The 16,595-nt window shown below is 56.5% G+C and overlaps 2 protein-coding genes across 5 annotated transcripts in view; one reads left to right on the plus strand and one right to left on the minus strand.

Annotated features, from left to right (window-relative positions):
• PGAP3 (post-GPI attachment to proteins phospholipase 3) overlaps nucleotides 1–16,595 on the plus strand; it is a 97,210-nt gene that overhangs the window by 35,468 nt on the left and 45,147 nt on the right. Inside the window, exons 1-2 of one of the 4 annotated variants that reach the window (XM_006260211.4) lie at nucleotides 99–4,781; nucleotides 5,330–7,044. The exons of 1 other annotated variant lie outside the window; for it this stretch is intronic. In XM_006260211.4, coding sequence (XP_006260273.1) covers nucleotides 4,633–4,781; nucleotides 5,330–5,750 — 570 coding nt within the window. In that variant the 5' untranslated portion in view covers nucleotides 99–4,632 and the 3' untranslated portion in view covers nucleotides 5,751–7,044. Of the gene's footprint in view, nucleotides 1–56; nucleotides 4,782–5,329; nucleotides 7,045–16,595 lie in introns of those variants that run through there. 2 more of the 4 variants (XM_059726983.1, XM_059726986.1) reach the window with 2 other exon arrangements.
• Nucleotides 12,606–14,839, minus strand: TCAP (titin-cap). The gene is made up of 2 exons (XM_006260212.3): nucleotides 14,620–14,839; nucleotides 12,606–14,024 (listed from the first exon to the last, which is right to left on the minus strand). The coding sequence occupies exons 1-2, from the start codon at nucleotides 14,766–14,768 to the stop codon at nucleotides 13,604–13,606; spliced, it is 570 nt and encodes a 189-aa protein (XP_006260274.1). The 5' UTR covers nucleotides 14,769–14,839; the 3' UTR covers nucleotides 12,606–13,603.

Here is a 16,595-nt window from a genome sequence, read left to right on the forward strand (position 1 = left end):
AGGATGGAAATCGATGCTATTTCTCTCACTACCCACCCCCATGCCTCTACCCACAGCTCCAGTGCACAGGCCAGGGTGAGCTGGGAGTGAACCACAGCAGGGACCTGTAGAGAAGTTAATGAAGATATGTCCAGGGTGGGCGGATTAGTTTATCTCACACCGGATGATCATTTGCCAAGTATATTGAAAGGCAACTTTATTGTGGCCGTCCATCTACCCTAACCAGGTTAGTGTCAGCGCCAGGGGCCGGGGCTCTGTTGGAAGAGCTGCCTCTCCAGACACAGCTCTCCAGCCGCTTCGGGCTTGGTTGGTAATTAGTACAATTTCTTTGCAAATGAATTGGATGCTTGTGAGAACAGGAGGAGGGAGGGGATTCTGCTAAGGCTACTCTGTCCTGGCTCAGTGGCCCCCTCCCCTACTGCAAGCCCAGCCATGGTGTCCCCCACTCAGCTCTGCTGATGCCCCTCATTCCCAGTTACTATCCCTCTTGCCATCCCAGTCCTGGGATTCACCCCCAACAGTTTTGCTGATCCTCCTCAGACCTGATTCACTGTCCCTTCTGGTTGCCCCCTGACCCCTCAGCTCCATTGCTCCAGGCCACTCATGACCAGAAATTTCCACTGCCCCTAACCACCCGGTGGCTTTATGACAGCCCCAGATTCCAGCCTCCGTGGATCAAACATGCCTGAGCCCAAATTCTGGCCTGTCTGCAGTGCCTTGCCCTACAGGAGTGCCTCCCTGTTTACACACATGGGACAAGCCCCTTGTCATTCTTCTGGGTCTCCTTAGTGCTGCCTGTACTGGGGCTGAGCTTGCAACTAGCACAACTCCCAGCACCAGTTCAGGGCACTGGGATCTGGTGCTGCCAGTGTGGGAGGGGGAAACCTGTCCCAGGGCCTTGCCTGCTTCTCCACATCACTCAGCCTCCTAGCTCATTTCGGCCCCTTAAACAGGGAGGAATCCACAAATGCTCCTCTCCAATAATCCCATTGGGCAGCCCAATCTCCTTTGCAACCCCCCACCCCCAACCTTTTGCATTTGACGGGAAAGGGCTAATTGGACCAGCTGAATGCAAACCAAGACAGTAATGGAGTTAGCGGGGAGTGGAGGGGAGAGCCATGAGTGCCCTGTCAATTGTGGCTGTGAAATATCTCTGCGCAGCTAGATAACACGAGGCCTGGAACAGGTTATCAGTCCCACATGCTTTCAGGCTGTTTTGGAAAAGGCTTTTCAGCCCATAAATTATGTCAGCAAAAGGCCATTAAAAGGGAGCGATCCCAGCTGAGCCAGGCTTGGCAGGGGGTGAAAAATGCATTTTGATTAGCTAGTGGCTGGCTGTTTTGGGGCAGGGCCAGGGGTGGTTGCTTTCAGTGCTGTCTGTTGTGGGAGGAGGAGGCTGCTGGGACAGGGATAGTCGAAGGTCCGCCACCTCCTGCCACGTGAATTCACTGCTGAGGGAAGAGTCTGGGTCTGCAGACCCCCAGAACTGTCTGCTAAACCACAGAGCTGGAGTTGCCATCCACTAACCCAGACCAGATGGAGTCAGCCGGTTCATGTTCTCCCTGGCCTGCTCAGTCTGTTATCTCCTTGCTGAGGGCAGGAAGCCACTTGGAGTGGGTCTCTTTCAGTGGGGGCCAATCTTTTTTGCAGGAGTGTCACAAATTAGTCCTGTACCCTCCTCAAGTGTTACTCTGATCCCCTTCCTCTGCCTGACTTGCTGCTCTGCTTTCTGCTCCCTGCCCGGCTGACCCTGACTGATCTGCTGCTCTGTTTTCTGCCTCTGTGTTGCCTGTCCACTCCCTGATCTGCTGCGTGCCACACACAAAGGCTGCCTGTGCCATTTGTGCCACAGGTTGGCCACTCCTGGTCTATACCATCTCTGATCAGGCTTGAGAGGACTGCCATGAACACACACTCTATTCACTTTCTCCTTGGCAAATGCCAGGAGAGTGCCCCAGGGCCACCAGAAGAGCTGTGCATGGATTGGTGGCCATTGGCACACCTTAGACTTAGAGTAGCATGAGGCAAACCCCATGCAGCAGCTGTTTTCCATTGCGTTGGGCTGCTACCTAGGGAGTGGGTGCTCCTGGCCGGGGTGGAGGTGTACACATGTGCCCTGAAGAAGCCCCTCGAGATTCCACAGCCCTTCCTGCCAGACCCCGGGTGTTGACTCCAGTGTCCCAGTAACAGCAACGTGATTAGACTGGACTCAGGCCTGCAGAGTAGTCTCCTGAGCCAGGCTGTAGTGTTCAAGCCATTGGCAAGATCCATGCCAGAGGTGGGTCTGTGAGGGGTTCCACTTGTAACTGCCTCCCTCTCCAAAACATCAGCCAGCCTTGGAAGAAAAGTGTTGGAAATGAGCTTTTTCAGGAAGAAAATGTAAACCTGAAGCCTGAAAGGAACAGGAGATTTCTGTGGACCTGGTAGAGAAATGGTCCGGTTGCTACTATCTCCCTTTCCCTTTCCCCTTCCTCAGAGCAGGACCTAGAGCCCCAGTGCCCTAGTGCCCAGTCCCCTACTGTAACTGCTAGTTTCATCTCTCTGACCTAGGACTAGAAGGCAGGAGTCTTGAACCTAGCCTGCCTCTTCTACCACTAGATCTTTCCTCCTCCCAGAACTGGGTAGGGAACCCAGGTTTTCTAGCTCCCAGGTCCCTTTTTCCAGACATTAGTTCAGTGGTTTTCAACTTCTTTGGGCACAAGACACCCCTTCCTGGGCACAAGGCACCCCTCCATATCATTTGTGAACTGAGTGGCATCCAATTTCAAAAACGAATCTATGTCTATTAGTGCTTACCTCCTTGCAGAGGGGCCAGGCTGTGGGCATAGGGGATTGCTCAGGCAGGAACAAACCTGAGCCTGCCCTTATCTGCTTATCTCTTCATACCTCCTTTATCATCTCACACTTTGAGGCACCCTTCAAAGAATCTGGTAGTGCCCCTACAATGCTGTGGCACCCTGGTTAAGAATCGCCGCACTAGTTTCTACCCACCTTCTGGACGTAAATCCCCTGCACTGAGTCCTGAAGCTCTGAGCTGGAAATATGAGTCAGTCATGAGCTACAGCACCCCTTCGCCAGGGAGCCCTATCATCCAGGGAAGCTCCATATACACGCATGTGTGCATGTATACACACGCATGCACACATACATATACTCACATGTTCCCTCCCAGTGTGGGAGGGCAGTTTGGGTGTCCTAGTACATTCTATCCCAGCTGAGGGGATGTTTTCCACATGACGTCCCCAGGCAGAGCTCAGAATGCTGTTCATCTGTTCCCCGCAGAGCGTGGGGCCCCTTGCTCCCCAGCTGGGGGCTGCTGGATGAGGAACAGCAGGGTCAGGTTTCGGGATGAACTAATCCCCCAAGCCCAGCAAGCAGCAGGCCGTGAACTCCACAGCCCAGGCCAGGTGCCCAATCCAGCCCGTCAATGAGAAACCCAACCTGCCTTCACCACCCCCTCTCCCTCCTTCAGTTTTTCACGTGCTCCCACTTCCTTTTCATGGCCTGGCGTGCCTGGCTTATCTTCTCCTGGCCTTTGACTTAAGCCATGGGCGAGCTGAGTTTGGTGGGCCTCAGCCCCCAGAAGCTGCCCTACCACTGAGCACCTGGGCTTATCAGCTACCTTAGCAAGGTGTTCCCTAGGGGAGGTGTGGTATTGGCCCTAAGTGTGTTGGGGGGGAAAAGGGGGAGCCCTGGCACACAGGCATGGGGGTGAAGTGGGATAACAGGCATTTACAGCAGCAATGCCCCTTTGCAAACAACAGGGTGTAACACAGTGGGCAGCTGCTGGGTGTGCTGCCCTGTTAGGAGACCAGGGCTGTATGGCACCTGATCCCCTGCAGCCATGGAAGGGGCTCTCAGCTTCCACTGATTCCACTCCTCTGTGTGTGCATCTGGACTGTACTGGGGCCCAGGGGTTAACAGTTGGCTCACTTCCTTTCAGCGCAGGTCTAGTTTTTAGCATTGAGAGCTGCAGGGGAGAGCGGGTGGAGAGCTAGGAGTCAGGACTCCTGGGTTCTATTCTCTGCTCTGAATGGGGTACAGGGTTGCTGTGTTAGAGCAGTGAGATTGGACTGGCTCAGGCCTCCTAGGTTCTGCCTGTGGCTTAGGGGAAGTAGTAGCATCTAGAGGATTAGGGGATGTTGGTGGGAAAGAAGTCTTGAGTTATTGCTGTGAGTAAAGAGAGGGGGAGCAGGGTAGGGGTTGGTAGCCAGGACTCCTGAGTTCTCCCTGTGTGCTGAGCAGAGCAGAGCAGAGCAGAGCAGAGCAGAATGGCTCATGCTCTTAAAGGCAAAGGAACAGTCCTGCAAAGCTCCACAGTCCGGAGAGGCCCAGCATTAGCCCTTCGACTTTCCAAAGGCTGCATGAGGGAAGGGGCTAGCAAGAGCATAAATATTGACATGTCTCATGGGAGCCCTAGTGGGGGTGGGGGGTTTCCAGTAACACACAGACTGAGGCAGTGTCCGGTGTCCGGAGCACTGGAGAGTGACTGTGCAGGACAGATATAGCCCCTTACGCCACGGGTATCAGAAATAGCAGCAGGGAGGCTATATATGCCCAGGCTGGGTAGCTGCATCCCACAGGCTGGAGGCACACACACACCTGGCAGAGGAGCAGGCTCTGGACACAGCCATGTTTGGCAAAAGCGTGGTGCTGCGCAGCGCGGGGCTGCTGTCGGCAGCCGAGCTGGGCTGCCTGGTGCGGGAGGAGGACATGGGACGGAAGGAGTCCTTCCAGGCCGAGTGGAAGGACCTGTTGCTCTCCACCAGGCCCGAGAAGGGGTGAGTGATGGCATGGGCTCACCAAGTTGGGGGGCAGGGGGGAGGTACAAGCATCTCTGTGGCCCCCTCTTGGCCAAAGGCATCTCACTAACAGGGCTGAAGGGAGCCCTGGGAGCCTCTGTGGAGATGGGGCCTAGGGTCCAGAAGCAAAGTGTAGCCCTGCCTCAGCCCCTTCCATGATGCTCAGCCAGCCCCAGGGAGGGAGTCACATCCACTGGGCAGAGCAGTGCACCTTGCTCTCAGTATCCCCCACAGCCTAGCCCAGCCCATCCCCCTGTATCTGCCTCTTTCCCCTTGTTCCTGGGTAGACCCCCACCCTCTCCTCTCCCCTGGAGGTGGGAGTGGGGAATGGCAAGTATCACACCCCCTTTGTCCCTATCTCCCTGCCCCAGCACAGCTCTGCTACTTGCTGCCCCTGCCCTGGCACTGACAGTCACCACTTTGGGTCCTGGGGTTCTTCTGGGTTCCCTGGCTTGGGGAAGGGGGTAGGGGAGGTTTGCCCCACTGGGCTGTGCCCACAGCTCCCTAATGCTGCCTCTTCCCTCCAGCTGCTCCTGGCGGGAGGTGAATGACCAGCACAAGGAGACATTCTGGCAGCAGCAGGAGACTCGCATCGTGGTGCAACGATCACCTTGGCAGGTGCTATGGCTGGGCCGCCTGGGTGAGCCCCTGGCCCAGTACCACCTGCCATACCAGCGGGTCCTGCCCCTGCCCATCTTCACGCCAACAGACCTGAGTGCTAAGGCCAAGCGGATGGCCACCCCACCCCAGCTGCGCAACATGCTGGACTTTGAGGAGGCACTGGCCAGGGGTACCCAGGCCAATGGGCTTTGCCCAAACAAGACGGGTGTGGCTGAGATCACCAAGGAGCTGCCCCCTGTCATCCAGCCCAGCCGGCCCAGCTTTGGCAAGGACGGCCTGCCCCGCTCCCTGTCCCGCTCCATGTCCCAGGATGCCCAGAGGGGCTGAAGATCTGGGGGGCACCCCCAGCCAGAGGGCATCAGCTTCCAGCTAGGAAGAACTCTAGAGCTAGTGCTGCCTGCAGGCAGATGTGTCATCCTGTGTGTGTTAGAGCTGTGTCTATGGAGGACCCTGGGTGGTTCCCTGGGTGCCAGGGTGAATTGTGCCCTGCTGCAGGCACAGGGCATTTTTCCCCAGGCGCCCTTCACCACGCTTTGCTGCTTTCCTTAGTTGCCAGGGGTTTTACGAGGGGGCGGGGAGTCAGGCTAGGAGTCAGGCAAGGGGGCTGAGATCTGGCATGCTCAGCAAACCGTAGGGGCATGGTGCTATGGGGAGGCAGGGTTGGTAGTGGTTAGGGCAAGGTAAGGGGAGAGTGGATTCAGAAGCCTGGGTCTGTTCTGCATTCTGGGGTAGAAATAAGGTGATTAAAGGATTTCAGAGGACTCTTCCCAGATGTGTGTGGTTAAGTGGTTAGTGATGGGGCAGCTAGGAGCCAGGACTCCTGGGTTCTTGTCCCAGATGTGGGAGAGGAGCATTGCCTAGTGGTTAAACTGGAAGGATCTTCAAGAGTTTTAGGTTCTCCACCCAGCTTTTCACCCAACTCCCCCTCAGGCACTCCCCCTGTCTATGACTCAATTTCCCCAGGGGTAAGCTGTGGGGATACTCAGCTGCTTCATGTGAGTCAGGGGTTAACACTTGAGTCCCTTGGTGGGAGGGGAAGGTGCCAGGATCCCTGCTCTTGTGTCTCCCCATGTGCAGGGGAGGTGGAGGAGATATTTCCCACCACCCACTGGCCCAACCTCAGTCTCTTCTTATGGGCCATGGGGTTAGGGCCCAAAAGACAGACACTCCCAGCTGGAGCAGGGCAGAGATGGCAATGGTATGTGAATGATGGTGAAGGGAAAACTAGGCCATGATTGGGGCAAGTGATAGGCCCTCTGCAGGGAAGGACAGTGCAGCAGAGGCTCTTCCAGACCAGGCACGAGTGGCAAGGATGGAAATGCCAGTCCCCTCCATAGGCGAGGTTCCACTGACCCTGTAGCCCACAGGGCAGGGAGCCCTTTAAAACCAGTCTGGTGGGGAGGAGCAGGTTAGGGCTGATGTGGATGCCGCTGAGATGGGTTGAGGTGGGAGGGGTACAGTAGGTGCTTAACGCAGGCTCATTCTGGGGGAAAGGGCCCTGCCTATTGTCACATCCATGGGTGGGGGTGTCTGTCCATGGAACTGGTTTTTATATTGCAATAAAATTCCAATATTGTATTGCACTAAAATTCTTTGTATAATAATAAACTTCCAAGTCCTTGCTCTGCTCATTCCTTGGAGACACGTGATCCCTGCTGTAACCAAGCAGGGGAAAGGGTTGGGTAGGGGCAGGTGCATCTCTGTACTGAGCATAACCCAAGCAGCCAGGTCTGGTCAGGGCTGGTGCCTGGCTCAGTTATAAACCCCCTGTTCCCCCTCCTGGTCAGAGCACAGACAGCTGTAGTATGGAAGGGCCCAGGGCTGTGCCTGAATCTCCCCACCCCATCACTTTGTTGAGGCTTTGGAAAAAAAGACAGAATTGGGCTGAGGTGAAAGAGCCATGCTGGCTGGGGGTGGGAGAACCTTGAACCTGCTTCTGAAGCTGGGGAGAGAGCTGGGGGAGGAGTGAGATCTGTCCTGGCAGCCAGGAGATCCACAGGGCCTGGGATACTGGGAGCAGAGCTGGCTGGAACGCACTGTGGCCCAAGGAGAGTAAGGGGAGCCAGGGAAAGGCAGTGGAGTTCAGAGCACCTGTGGCTGGGGTCAGAGGAAGGTTGGGCTGCGGGGGCAGAGGGATCAGCCACGTTCTGATAAGGGTGGCCCTGCCAGCTTGGTTTCTCTGGGGTTTCATCTGGCAGCTGAAGTCTGTGCCAGAAGGAGCAACTACAGCCCTCATGTAGTTTCAGCACCATGAATTGTGTAACCAGAGCTTGGGAGACAGGACACCCGGGCTCCCTACACAGCTTGGGAGAGAATCGGATTGGGAACCAGGACGCCTGGGTTCTACACCCAGTTCAGCCCCTGCCCTGCCTCAGCCAGGTCAGCTCCCCTCACAGTGCCTCAGGTTCCTCCCGTTCTTTCCTGTTCTGTCACTGTTGCAAGACCTCTGTGGTGCGAGACCTCCAGCTCCTCCCAAGATGGGCTGCAGCAGCCCAAAGGGCCTAATCCCTTTGAAAGGACACAGGCTGAGACGACTGTTGAGGCTGCAGCTTTGTGGGAGACAGTCACTCCCCATCACATTGGCCCCAGGACCTCAGTGTAGTCCCTGATGGGGAGCAGGGAAAAGCCCAGGCCTGGGGGGACTTACCAAGAGCAGGTCCTGCTGGGTAAGCTCTGCTGTTCTACACCTTCCCCTCCCATCTAAAGAGCTGGGCAAGGGCTGAGAAGCCCCCTCATGGCTCAGCTTCTGATCATCAACATGAAGGTTGTGGGTTCAAGTCCCATCTGGGATGAGATGCTGCTCTGGGGAAGTGAAGTTGCAGGGAGCCCTCTGCCCAGGGGCAAAGGGTGGGGGAGCTTGGTTGCCTTCTCAGCTGCTCCCTTCCCAGCCAGTGCATCTCTAACTCAGGTGAGCAGTTTTGTGGGTTGGTGTTGATAGGGGTGGCCCTGCCAGCTTGGTTTCTCTGGGGTTTCAGCTGGCAGCACTGCTCCCTGATTTATTAACAGCAGTGGGACAGGCCTGCTAGTCCCTATAACCCAGCTGCCTCTTATCTGCCCCTACAGCCTCCAGTAACAGGGCTCTGGCTGTCCCAGAATGCCCTACTCAGAGGCAAAACTGCTGAATCTGCACCAAATATAGAGGGGGCTTTGAACCAAGGTCCTGATGCAAGGCCTGAGGAATGGCAGACTTCAGTCTGTCAGGGGGCATCACCCACCTTGTACCCTACTGCCCACCCCAGAAACAGGGTAACCCAGGGGCAGACCAGCAGGGCTCCTTGTCTCCCTCTACTGGCCAGTTTGCAGAAGAGCCGAGTGAACAGCTTGCCACTGAGCAACTCAGGGAGTGGGTCCTTCAGCTTGGAAGGGGGAGGTGGCTTTTTTTTTAGCAGCAGAGGCCCAGTCCTGGTGACATGAACTCCAGCTCTCCACCACCCAGGAGCCCAGCATGGAGGGGGCACATAGATCCACTTGCTGGGCTACTAAGGCATGACTCAGGCCTTCCCCAGCTGGGGGCCCTGGATCCATAAGGAGACTCCAGCTCATCCCATCCACAATAGTCTGCTCTGCCTAAATATAACCCAGCCAGGCATCCGCTGTCCAAAGCAGTCCCCACAGGCTTGGCATCCTGCCATAGGCATGGGGGGTACTATGAGTGTAAACAGAAGCGGCTGGCAAGATAAGCACAGACCTGTGTGTGACACTGCCGACTGCCAGTCTGTTATTTTTAAAGGTGCCATGTCCTCTTCCCACAATTCCCCATGCAGCCTTGCTGTTAGATAACAGCACCGGGCCTACAACGTGCTCATAGGGCAGCTCAATCCAGGCAACTCAATCCAGCCACGTGCCTGCAGGCAGGGACTGTGGAAGTGTCCCATTTCCCTCAGCTCTGCTGATGCCCTTCACTCCCAGCCCACAGCCCCCTACTAGCCCAGCCCTGGGGTCATCATGGCTAGGCTAATAGCACTCTCAGCACTGAGCTCTCTTCTGCCCTGAGCACTGCTTATGCCCAGCCTCTGCTGGGCTGAGCCATGCAGTCACTAGTCACCCAGCACTGTCAGGCAAACAAACAGCCCTAGGACCATGCGGGGAGCCTGGGGTGCCTTCCACATGTGGGCCAGCTTGCATGTCCAGTAGGGTCAGGGCAGTGCTGATGCCCGCTGCAATCCCCTCTCTTTCTAGAGGCCACCACCTGCTCCTTTCCTAGAAACAGAACTATGCCAAGGCCATAAACAGTCTGTATGAGGGTGTATCCCCATACAACCTCACACACCCGTGCTGCAGGCAGGAGGGCCGAGCTGGTACAAACAGTCAAAAAGCCCAAGACTGAATTGATTCAGTCTTTGCAGGTTAGTCTAAGCTGCAGAGGTTAAATTGAAACAGAAGTAAACACACATTTACCTTTGATTCTCGAAATGCAGCCATGTGCCTGCAGTAGCTCAGACGAGAAGCTGGAAGCCACTAGAGCAGGCTCTCTGGCTGTGTGTTCACTACCTCTTCCTACTGCCCCCAAGGTCTCTGGGATTTACAGTCCAAACTCACAACAGTAGGACTCTGCAGGGTTGGTTACTCATGGTCATGACTTCCTCTTCCTGCTTCTAGGTGCCTCTGGGATTTGTAGTCCACAGTTGCAGCCAGCAGTAAGTTTGAGCAGGGAAAGGGTGTTTAACCCCCTCTCCCTGGCCCCAGACCCCAGCTAGGGTTTGCCTGGGGGGGCAGTTCCGCCCCCCCCCCCCCCCCTAGACTGGGCTGCATCTCCACCTGGGTTTGCCCCCCCGAACCTTCCTCACCAGCCCAGCTAGGAGCAGACAGCCCAGCCCAGGGTTGGAAAGCATGCTGGGATGCTGAGGAACTATGATTTAACTTGAACAAGGAAGGGGTCTGGGACAGAAGTTTCATAAACTGGTTTGACCCAAATCAGTTAAATCTGATATACTACATTCAACCAGGTTTATTTTAAACCAGTTTCAACCATTTCAAAATGGCTGAAACTGGTTTATGTGCACTGAGCTTCTGCTCTGTTACCGGTTTAAACCAGTTTCTGATCACTTAAAACAGATTATGTGTAATTTTTGTCCCTAGACACCAGGACAGAACCTAGGAGTCCCTGCACTTAGCTCCCACCCCTGCTCTAGCCACTGGACTCCACTCCCCTCCCAATGCTGGGGCAGAATTGGCCAGGACAGTGTCCTGGGCTCTGTAGGAGGCAATGGTTCTGCCTCCCCTCACCCTCCCAGCCCTGTGCGGGGTGGGTTATGGGGGTTCTTGGGTTGGCATACCTGCCAGGGTGGGGGTGGGTGTTGCCACTGGCTGAGAAGACATGCATTGAGGACAGCAGTGAGGGCCAGGAAGAGCCTGGACCCAATAATGAGGCTGGACGGGCACCAGCAAAGCCAGCTGTCTGGCTTATGTAACTGCATCGCCACCTGAATAATGGCAAATCCTGTATCTTGTCCGAGTGCCCAGCCCTGTGGAGGGAAGGGTGGAGGAGGGAGGTACAGGGAGACCAGGCACAGGCCTCAAACCCCAGATTAGCTGTACTGTCCTGGCCTGAGCACACTGTTCCCTGGCTATGTGCCCCCTCCCTGGCCATCTGTTCCCAGCTCCCTGGCAGCCAGCCCTGCCCTGCTTGCCCTCCCAGCGCCCTTGGGACACAGCAGGGATGGAGAGACCAGTGCGTGGGGGCTCCCCAGAAAGGCTGTGCTGCCTATGGCTGGGAAGCATAAGGGGAAGAAGGGGGTCAATCCCCCCCCTTCACCCCTGAGCTGAGGTCAGGAAGGCTAGGCCAGTTCCCCTCCCTCCCCCCAGCCCTGCACACACTGGGCATCACCCCATTCTCACCCCCCCCAAACACACCTGGTTGTACCTTCCCCCACACACATTGTGGGTTTCATCCTCCTCCCTGCCCCCACCACACCCTCTCCCTTAACACCCCCCCTGCCCCGCTCCATGACAAAGCTCTACTTGGTACTAAGTCCAGGCCTGGGTGGGTCATTTGGAGCTCTTCCGGGTTGGGGAGAGGTAGTGAAAAGGGTGGAACAGGACACCTGAGTTCCCTTATGCTGCCCCCACAAAGGTAGCAAATAAAGTCTGCCAGGGGAGCTGCCCTGGGGTCTCCAAGTGCTGGAAAGGTCCGGGAGGCAGCATGTCCCATACCTACCTCCTCCTTCCCAGCCCAGGGGAAGCAGGACAGCCCTAGTGCAGAGCCAAAGAGAAGGGGGCTTCTCTTCAGGGCATCTGCATGGAGAACAGGCCTCCAGGCCGGATCTTTGTGGGTCCTCAATACAACCTGATACTGCTCATTGTGAGGGCAGGAGGGGCTCTGACAGTTGGACCTAGGAGTCCTGCATCCCAACCCTGCCGAATAGCGCTGGACATACAGCTCTAAGCTGGAGCACCAAAGAGCAGGCATCAAAGAGGATAAAAGAGTAGCTTCTGGCAGCTGTTGCTGCAGCTGCTCTTTCTACTCAGCTGGAAGACACCTGTGACCAGGTCCTACTGTCTCAGCCCTGTGCGAGGACATGGGCTTTGCTCATGCCTGTGCTATGCAGGAAACCACAGGGCTGTTGGCAAAGGACCCAACATCAATCCAAAGGGTCTGTTATGCCAGCAGGAGCCACCAGATTGTGCTGTACAAGATTTATGGCTTACAAGATCTTTTCCAGGCTGCAGAACTGCTGGGTTGTCAGTCTGTGATGCACATCCCCCAGTGGGGTGCTGTAGCCAGCAGTGGGAGTTTGCTTTCTTCCTTCATCTCTGAGTGAAGTCAGTTCTAGGGGTTGAGTTTCTCCCTGGAAGCCAGGTGTGTGTGTAGGCTAAGACTGCTGGCCCAGTGGCTGGCTTGTATGCTGAGACTAGGATGGTCCATATAGTAAACACAAGCAAGACACACCAAGGAACTACTCAGAGTCCACCTTGCTGATTCCTCCCCCCAGTGGCAGGAAGGAGGTGGCAGAGTCTCAACATTTGCTGCTGTTCAGCTAAGGGGGAGGGGGTCAGGTTCCCCAGGGGAAGTTCTGGGTTCCCCACTCCTAAGACACCCATGTCCTGCCTCTGTGCATGAAGTCCCAGTGGCAAAGGGGCCAGTTGCTGGAAGTGTTTGCCTGGCCTGCCTGGGTTTTGATCCTTCTGGGGTGTGTCCCCAACCCAGAGCAGGTCCCACAGTGAAACAGAAGGACTCACTCAGCCTTTTCTTATTTTATTATTCAATGAGACTCATAGAATGTGATCCTGGATGGAAACAGGGGAAAACAATGAACAACAGAGACATGTGCAGCAGGTTCCTCCCCAGAATCAAAAGCTGCTGGAAGGAGCACCAAGCTCACTCACTTTCTGCCCTCTGGAGCCTCTCTCCTTAGTGCTGCAGTGAGCCCTGTATCCCAGCTCACCCCTACCTCTGAACCCTTTGACCTCCTCCAGTACCCTTAGCTACCCCACCCTACGGCAGTAAAAGCAGCCTCTGTTCTGCCCAGGGGAATTCACTCCATCCAAAAGAAAGGCTCCAGTTTAGGAAGGGGAAGGTGATCCTAGTGACACAGCAGGTCAGGAGCACAGCAGGGAAAAGGAGTCCTATCAGCCTCTCCAACTACTGGACAGCACACCCTTCCCAACAGCCACTCACTCTCTTCTGACTCAGGCACCTGCTCTAGCCATTAGCCTGTATTGCCTTCACCAGGCTGAGACTAGAACCCAAGGGTCCCAATTCCCAGCTTCCCCCGGCTCCAGATACCAACACACACTCCTCTCACTGTCCAGGCTTGCAATCAACTGCTCCAAACACTAGCCCTCACCTAGCTGGGGGCCCAAGAGCAGTAATGTCTCTTGGAAAGGTCCCCTGCTCCATGAAGCTAAATCTATCAGCCATTGTGACAGCTGATTGACAACCCCTCCAGGAAGACAGTCTTTAAAGAGACAGCCTGATTATATGAGCAATCATTGGCATGCAAGGTGTCAGACAAACTTGGCATGGTCCCTGCCCCAAAGAGCATACAGTCTAACTCAACAAGCCTAATGCAGCCATGGCATAGCCTCACTGAGCTCACACTAGGGATGGATTTGCCCCACAACGGGCCTGTCTAATAACCATGTGTCCCAGCACACTAGGGCGTGTGGGAATTTCTCATGCAGAGGGAGCCATAAACTGGGAAAACAGAGCCCTAAAGGAAAGTCTATGTACCAGATCCTCAGCCCCTTTGGGCCTCCTGGGACAGGGAGCGGGACAGGGAGCGGGGCAGGCCACCCTTGCCAAAGCTGGGCCGGCTGGGTGGGATGACAGGAGGCAGCTCCTTGGTGATCTCGGCCACGGCCGTCTTGTCTGGGCAAAGCCCATTGGCCTGGGTACCCCTGGCCAGCGCCGCCTCGAAGTCCAGCATATCATGCAGCTGGGGAGGGGTGGCCATCCGCTCGGCCTTGGCACTCAGGTCTGTTGGCATGAAGATGGGCAGGGGCAGGACCTGCTGGGATGGCAGGTGGTACTGGGCCAGGGGTTCACCCAGGCGGCCCAGCCGTAGCACCTGCCAAGGTGACCGCTGCACCACGATGCGCGTCTCCTGCTGCTGCCAGAATGTCTCCTTGTGCTGGTCATCCACCTCCTGCCGGGAGCAGCTGAGGGGAGGGGGCAGCATTAGGGAGCTGTGGGCACAGCCCAGCGGGGCATGCCCCCCCCCCCCCCCCCACACACACACACTTCCCCAAGCCAGGGAGCCCAGACAAGTCCCAGGACCCAAAGTGGTGACTGTCAGTGCCAGGGAAGGAGCAGACACTTAGATCCTTTCTGCCCCCAGCTGAGCAGGTGGCAGAGCTGTGCTGGGGCAGGGAGATGGGGCCAAACTGGATATGACCCTCCCCATTCCCCCTCCCACTTGGGAGGTGGTGCACCTCCTGGAGTGGGGAGAGGCCAAAGGCCTGCCAAGGAACAAGGGGAAAGAGGCAGACACAGGGGGATGGGCTGGGGGAGATGCTGAGCACTGGGCACTGCTCTGCCCAGGGGCCATGACCCTCTGCCTGTGACTATCTGGGCACCTTGGAGGGGCTGAGGCAGGGCCACACATTGCTCCAGGACCCTTGGCCCCATTTCCACAAAGGGTCCCAGGCTTCCCTTCAGCCCTGTTGGCAAGATGCCTTTGGCCAAGAAGGGGCTGCAGCAATGCTGGTGCCCACCCCCCAAACCTGGGGAGCCTGCTTCATCATCATCACTCACCCCTCTTCGGGCCTGGTGGAGAGCGACAGGTCCTTCCACTCGGCCTGGAAGGACTCCTTCCGTCCCATGTCCTCCTCCTGCACCAGGCAGCCCAGCTCAGCTGCCGACAGCAGCCCTGCACTACGCAGCACCACGCTCTTGCCAAACATGGCTGTGTCCAGAGCCGGCTCCTCTGGCAGGTGTGTGTGTGCCTCAGCCTGTGGGATTTGGCTGCCCAGGCTGGGCATATATAGCCTCCCCACTGCTATTTCAGGAGGTGTCACTGGCACAGCATGTACATGTTGCATGGACTGAAGCCAAGGCCCCCTTGGCACGAGCAGGTGCTTGGGGGAAATGTGTGATGATGCATGCCTGCATATGTGTGTGTGTGTGTGCATGTGGCTGTGTGTGTGTCACACTGGTCTGTGGGAAGATTCCAGCAAGTTCCTGCTCCTAGACATTTTCTCTGCACCTCTCCTATCCCATGAGTTGGGGTAGACAGCAGTCCCACATGGGTCCCTTCCCTCCAGCAGGGCTGGAGCATGGACCAGGGATGTCCTCACTGCCTGGCACTCACTGACCCCTTGATGCCATCCATCAGGAACACCTGGGTTAGCCCAGAACACCAGCCATTCTGTTAACAGCCCTGCTTGACCCCAGGCCCAGACCCCACTCACTCCCAGGCCCAGTGTTGCCCTAGCTGCCCAGGATTTCTGCTTTCCACTGCCCTGGCACAGGCCATCCATGGGGCAGATCCCAGCTCCTCCCTCAACACCAAAATGGGAGTGCAAACAATGTTTGTCAGGAGAAGATGCTTGATCCCCGTAACCCTGTCTGCCCCTGTCACTCCCCTCACAGGTCAAAGCCATCAGGCTGCCATGTCCAAACCCCAACCAAGGTTGGGAGGACAGTGTGAAAGCAGTGCATGTGAATGAATGCTGGAGGGTGCAGGGCAGCTGTTGCTGCACTTGTGCTTCCAAAATCCCCTTTGATCCCATGGACTGCAGGCTGATCCCTATGGAAATGCACCCACTGACTGGCCCAGCCCATCAGCTGATTTTCCATTCATGGGGTAAAAGAATTCCAAGACCTGCCTGAAAGCCTGATTATATAACAAGGCCACTGGCTGGCCCTTTCCCTACAAAGTGGTGCTAAATTACATCCCATCCCCTGTGCAGAGGCAGCTGCCACCTCAATTCCAGGCTCTTCCCTCAGAGGTCCCCAGGGAACAATGCTGAGCACATCAGCAGTGCAACTGGCAGCCATCCATTTCAGCCCTAGGCTTTCTGGTCAAGAGTGGGGCCCATGCAGAACCTACTGCCATAAGGTAAACCCTGCCCGTAAGCACACACATGACCATGTGCACCTGCCTGTGGAGGGAGAGGTGGAACTGGGACAGGCTGGCAGGGTGCTGGCATGGTGGGATCTCAGTTCATGCATCCTCCACATTCCCCCAGCCTGTCCCTGCTGTTAATAAGAAGCAAGGGCATTGAGAGCTGAGCTCCATGGTGCTGAGCCAAGTAAAAGTCCCACAGCTCAGCAGCTGGATGGAGCAGCACCTGGGCTCATACTCACAGGGGCCATTCAGCTCCTGGCCACTACATGAAGAGCCCCGTGCCCAGCTCTGACATGCGGGGGGTGGGGGTGGAACTAGGAGCCAGAGGGGTTGTGGCAAGGACAGGCCAGCTAATGCACCTTGTTAAGCAGGACCGGACTGGAGCTGAGGGCCATCTGTAGCTGAGCTGGGTCAGGCACAGTGTCACATTGACCACAGGGCTGGGGAACATGATAAGCACCCAGCTGAGCAGACTCTGCCTCTTCTCAATTCCCAGTGCCCTCAGGAAGGACCCCTTTGCCAAGTGGTTGGTGCCCAGCCTGGCCTCATCTGCCCCCTCCACCTCCTCCTGATCTCACAGCTGCTTTGTGGCCCAAGGGCTGCGGCCCAGCCTGCTTCCCGAGGCTCTTGCCCACAGCATGAATGACTTTTCTCAGGCCAG

Source organism: Alligator mississippiensis, chromosome 4, assembly GCF_030867095.1.
Source record: "Alligator mississippiensis isolate rAllMis1 chromosome 4, rAllMis1, whole genome shotgun sequence".
Lineage (NCBI taxonomy): Eukaryota > Metazoa > Chordata > Crocodylia > Alligatoridae > Alligator > Alligator mississippiensis.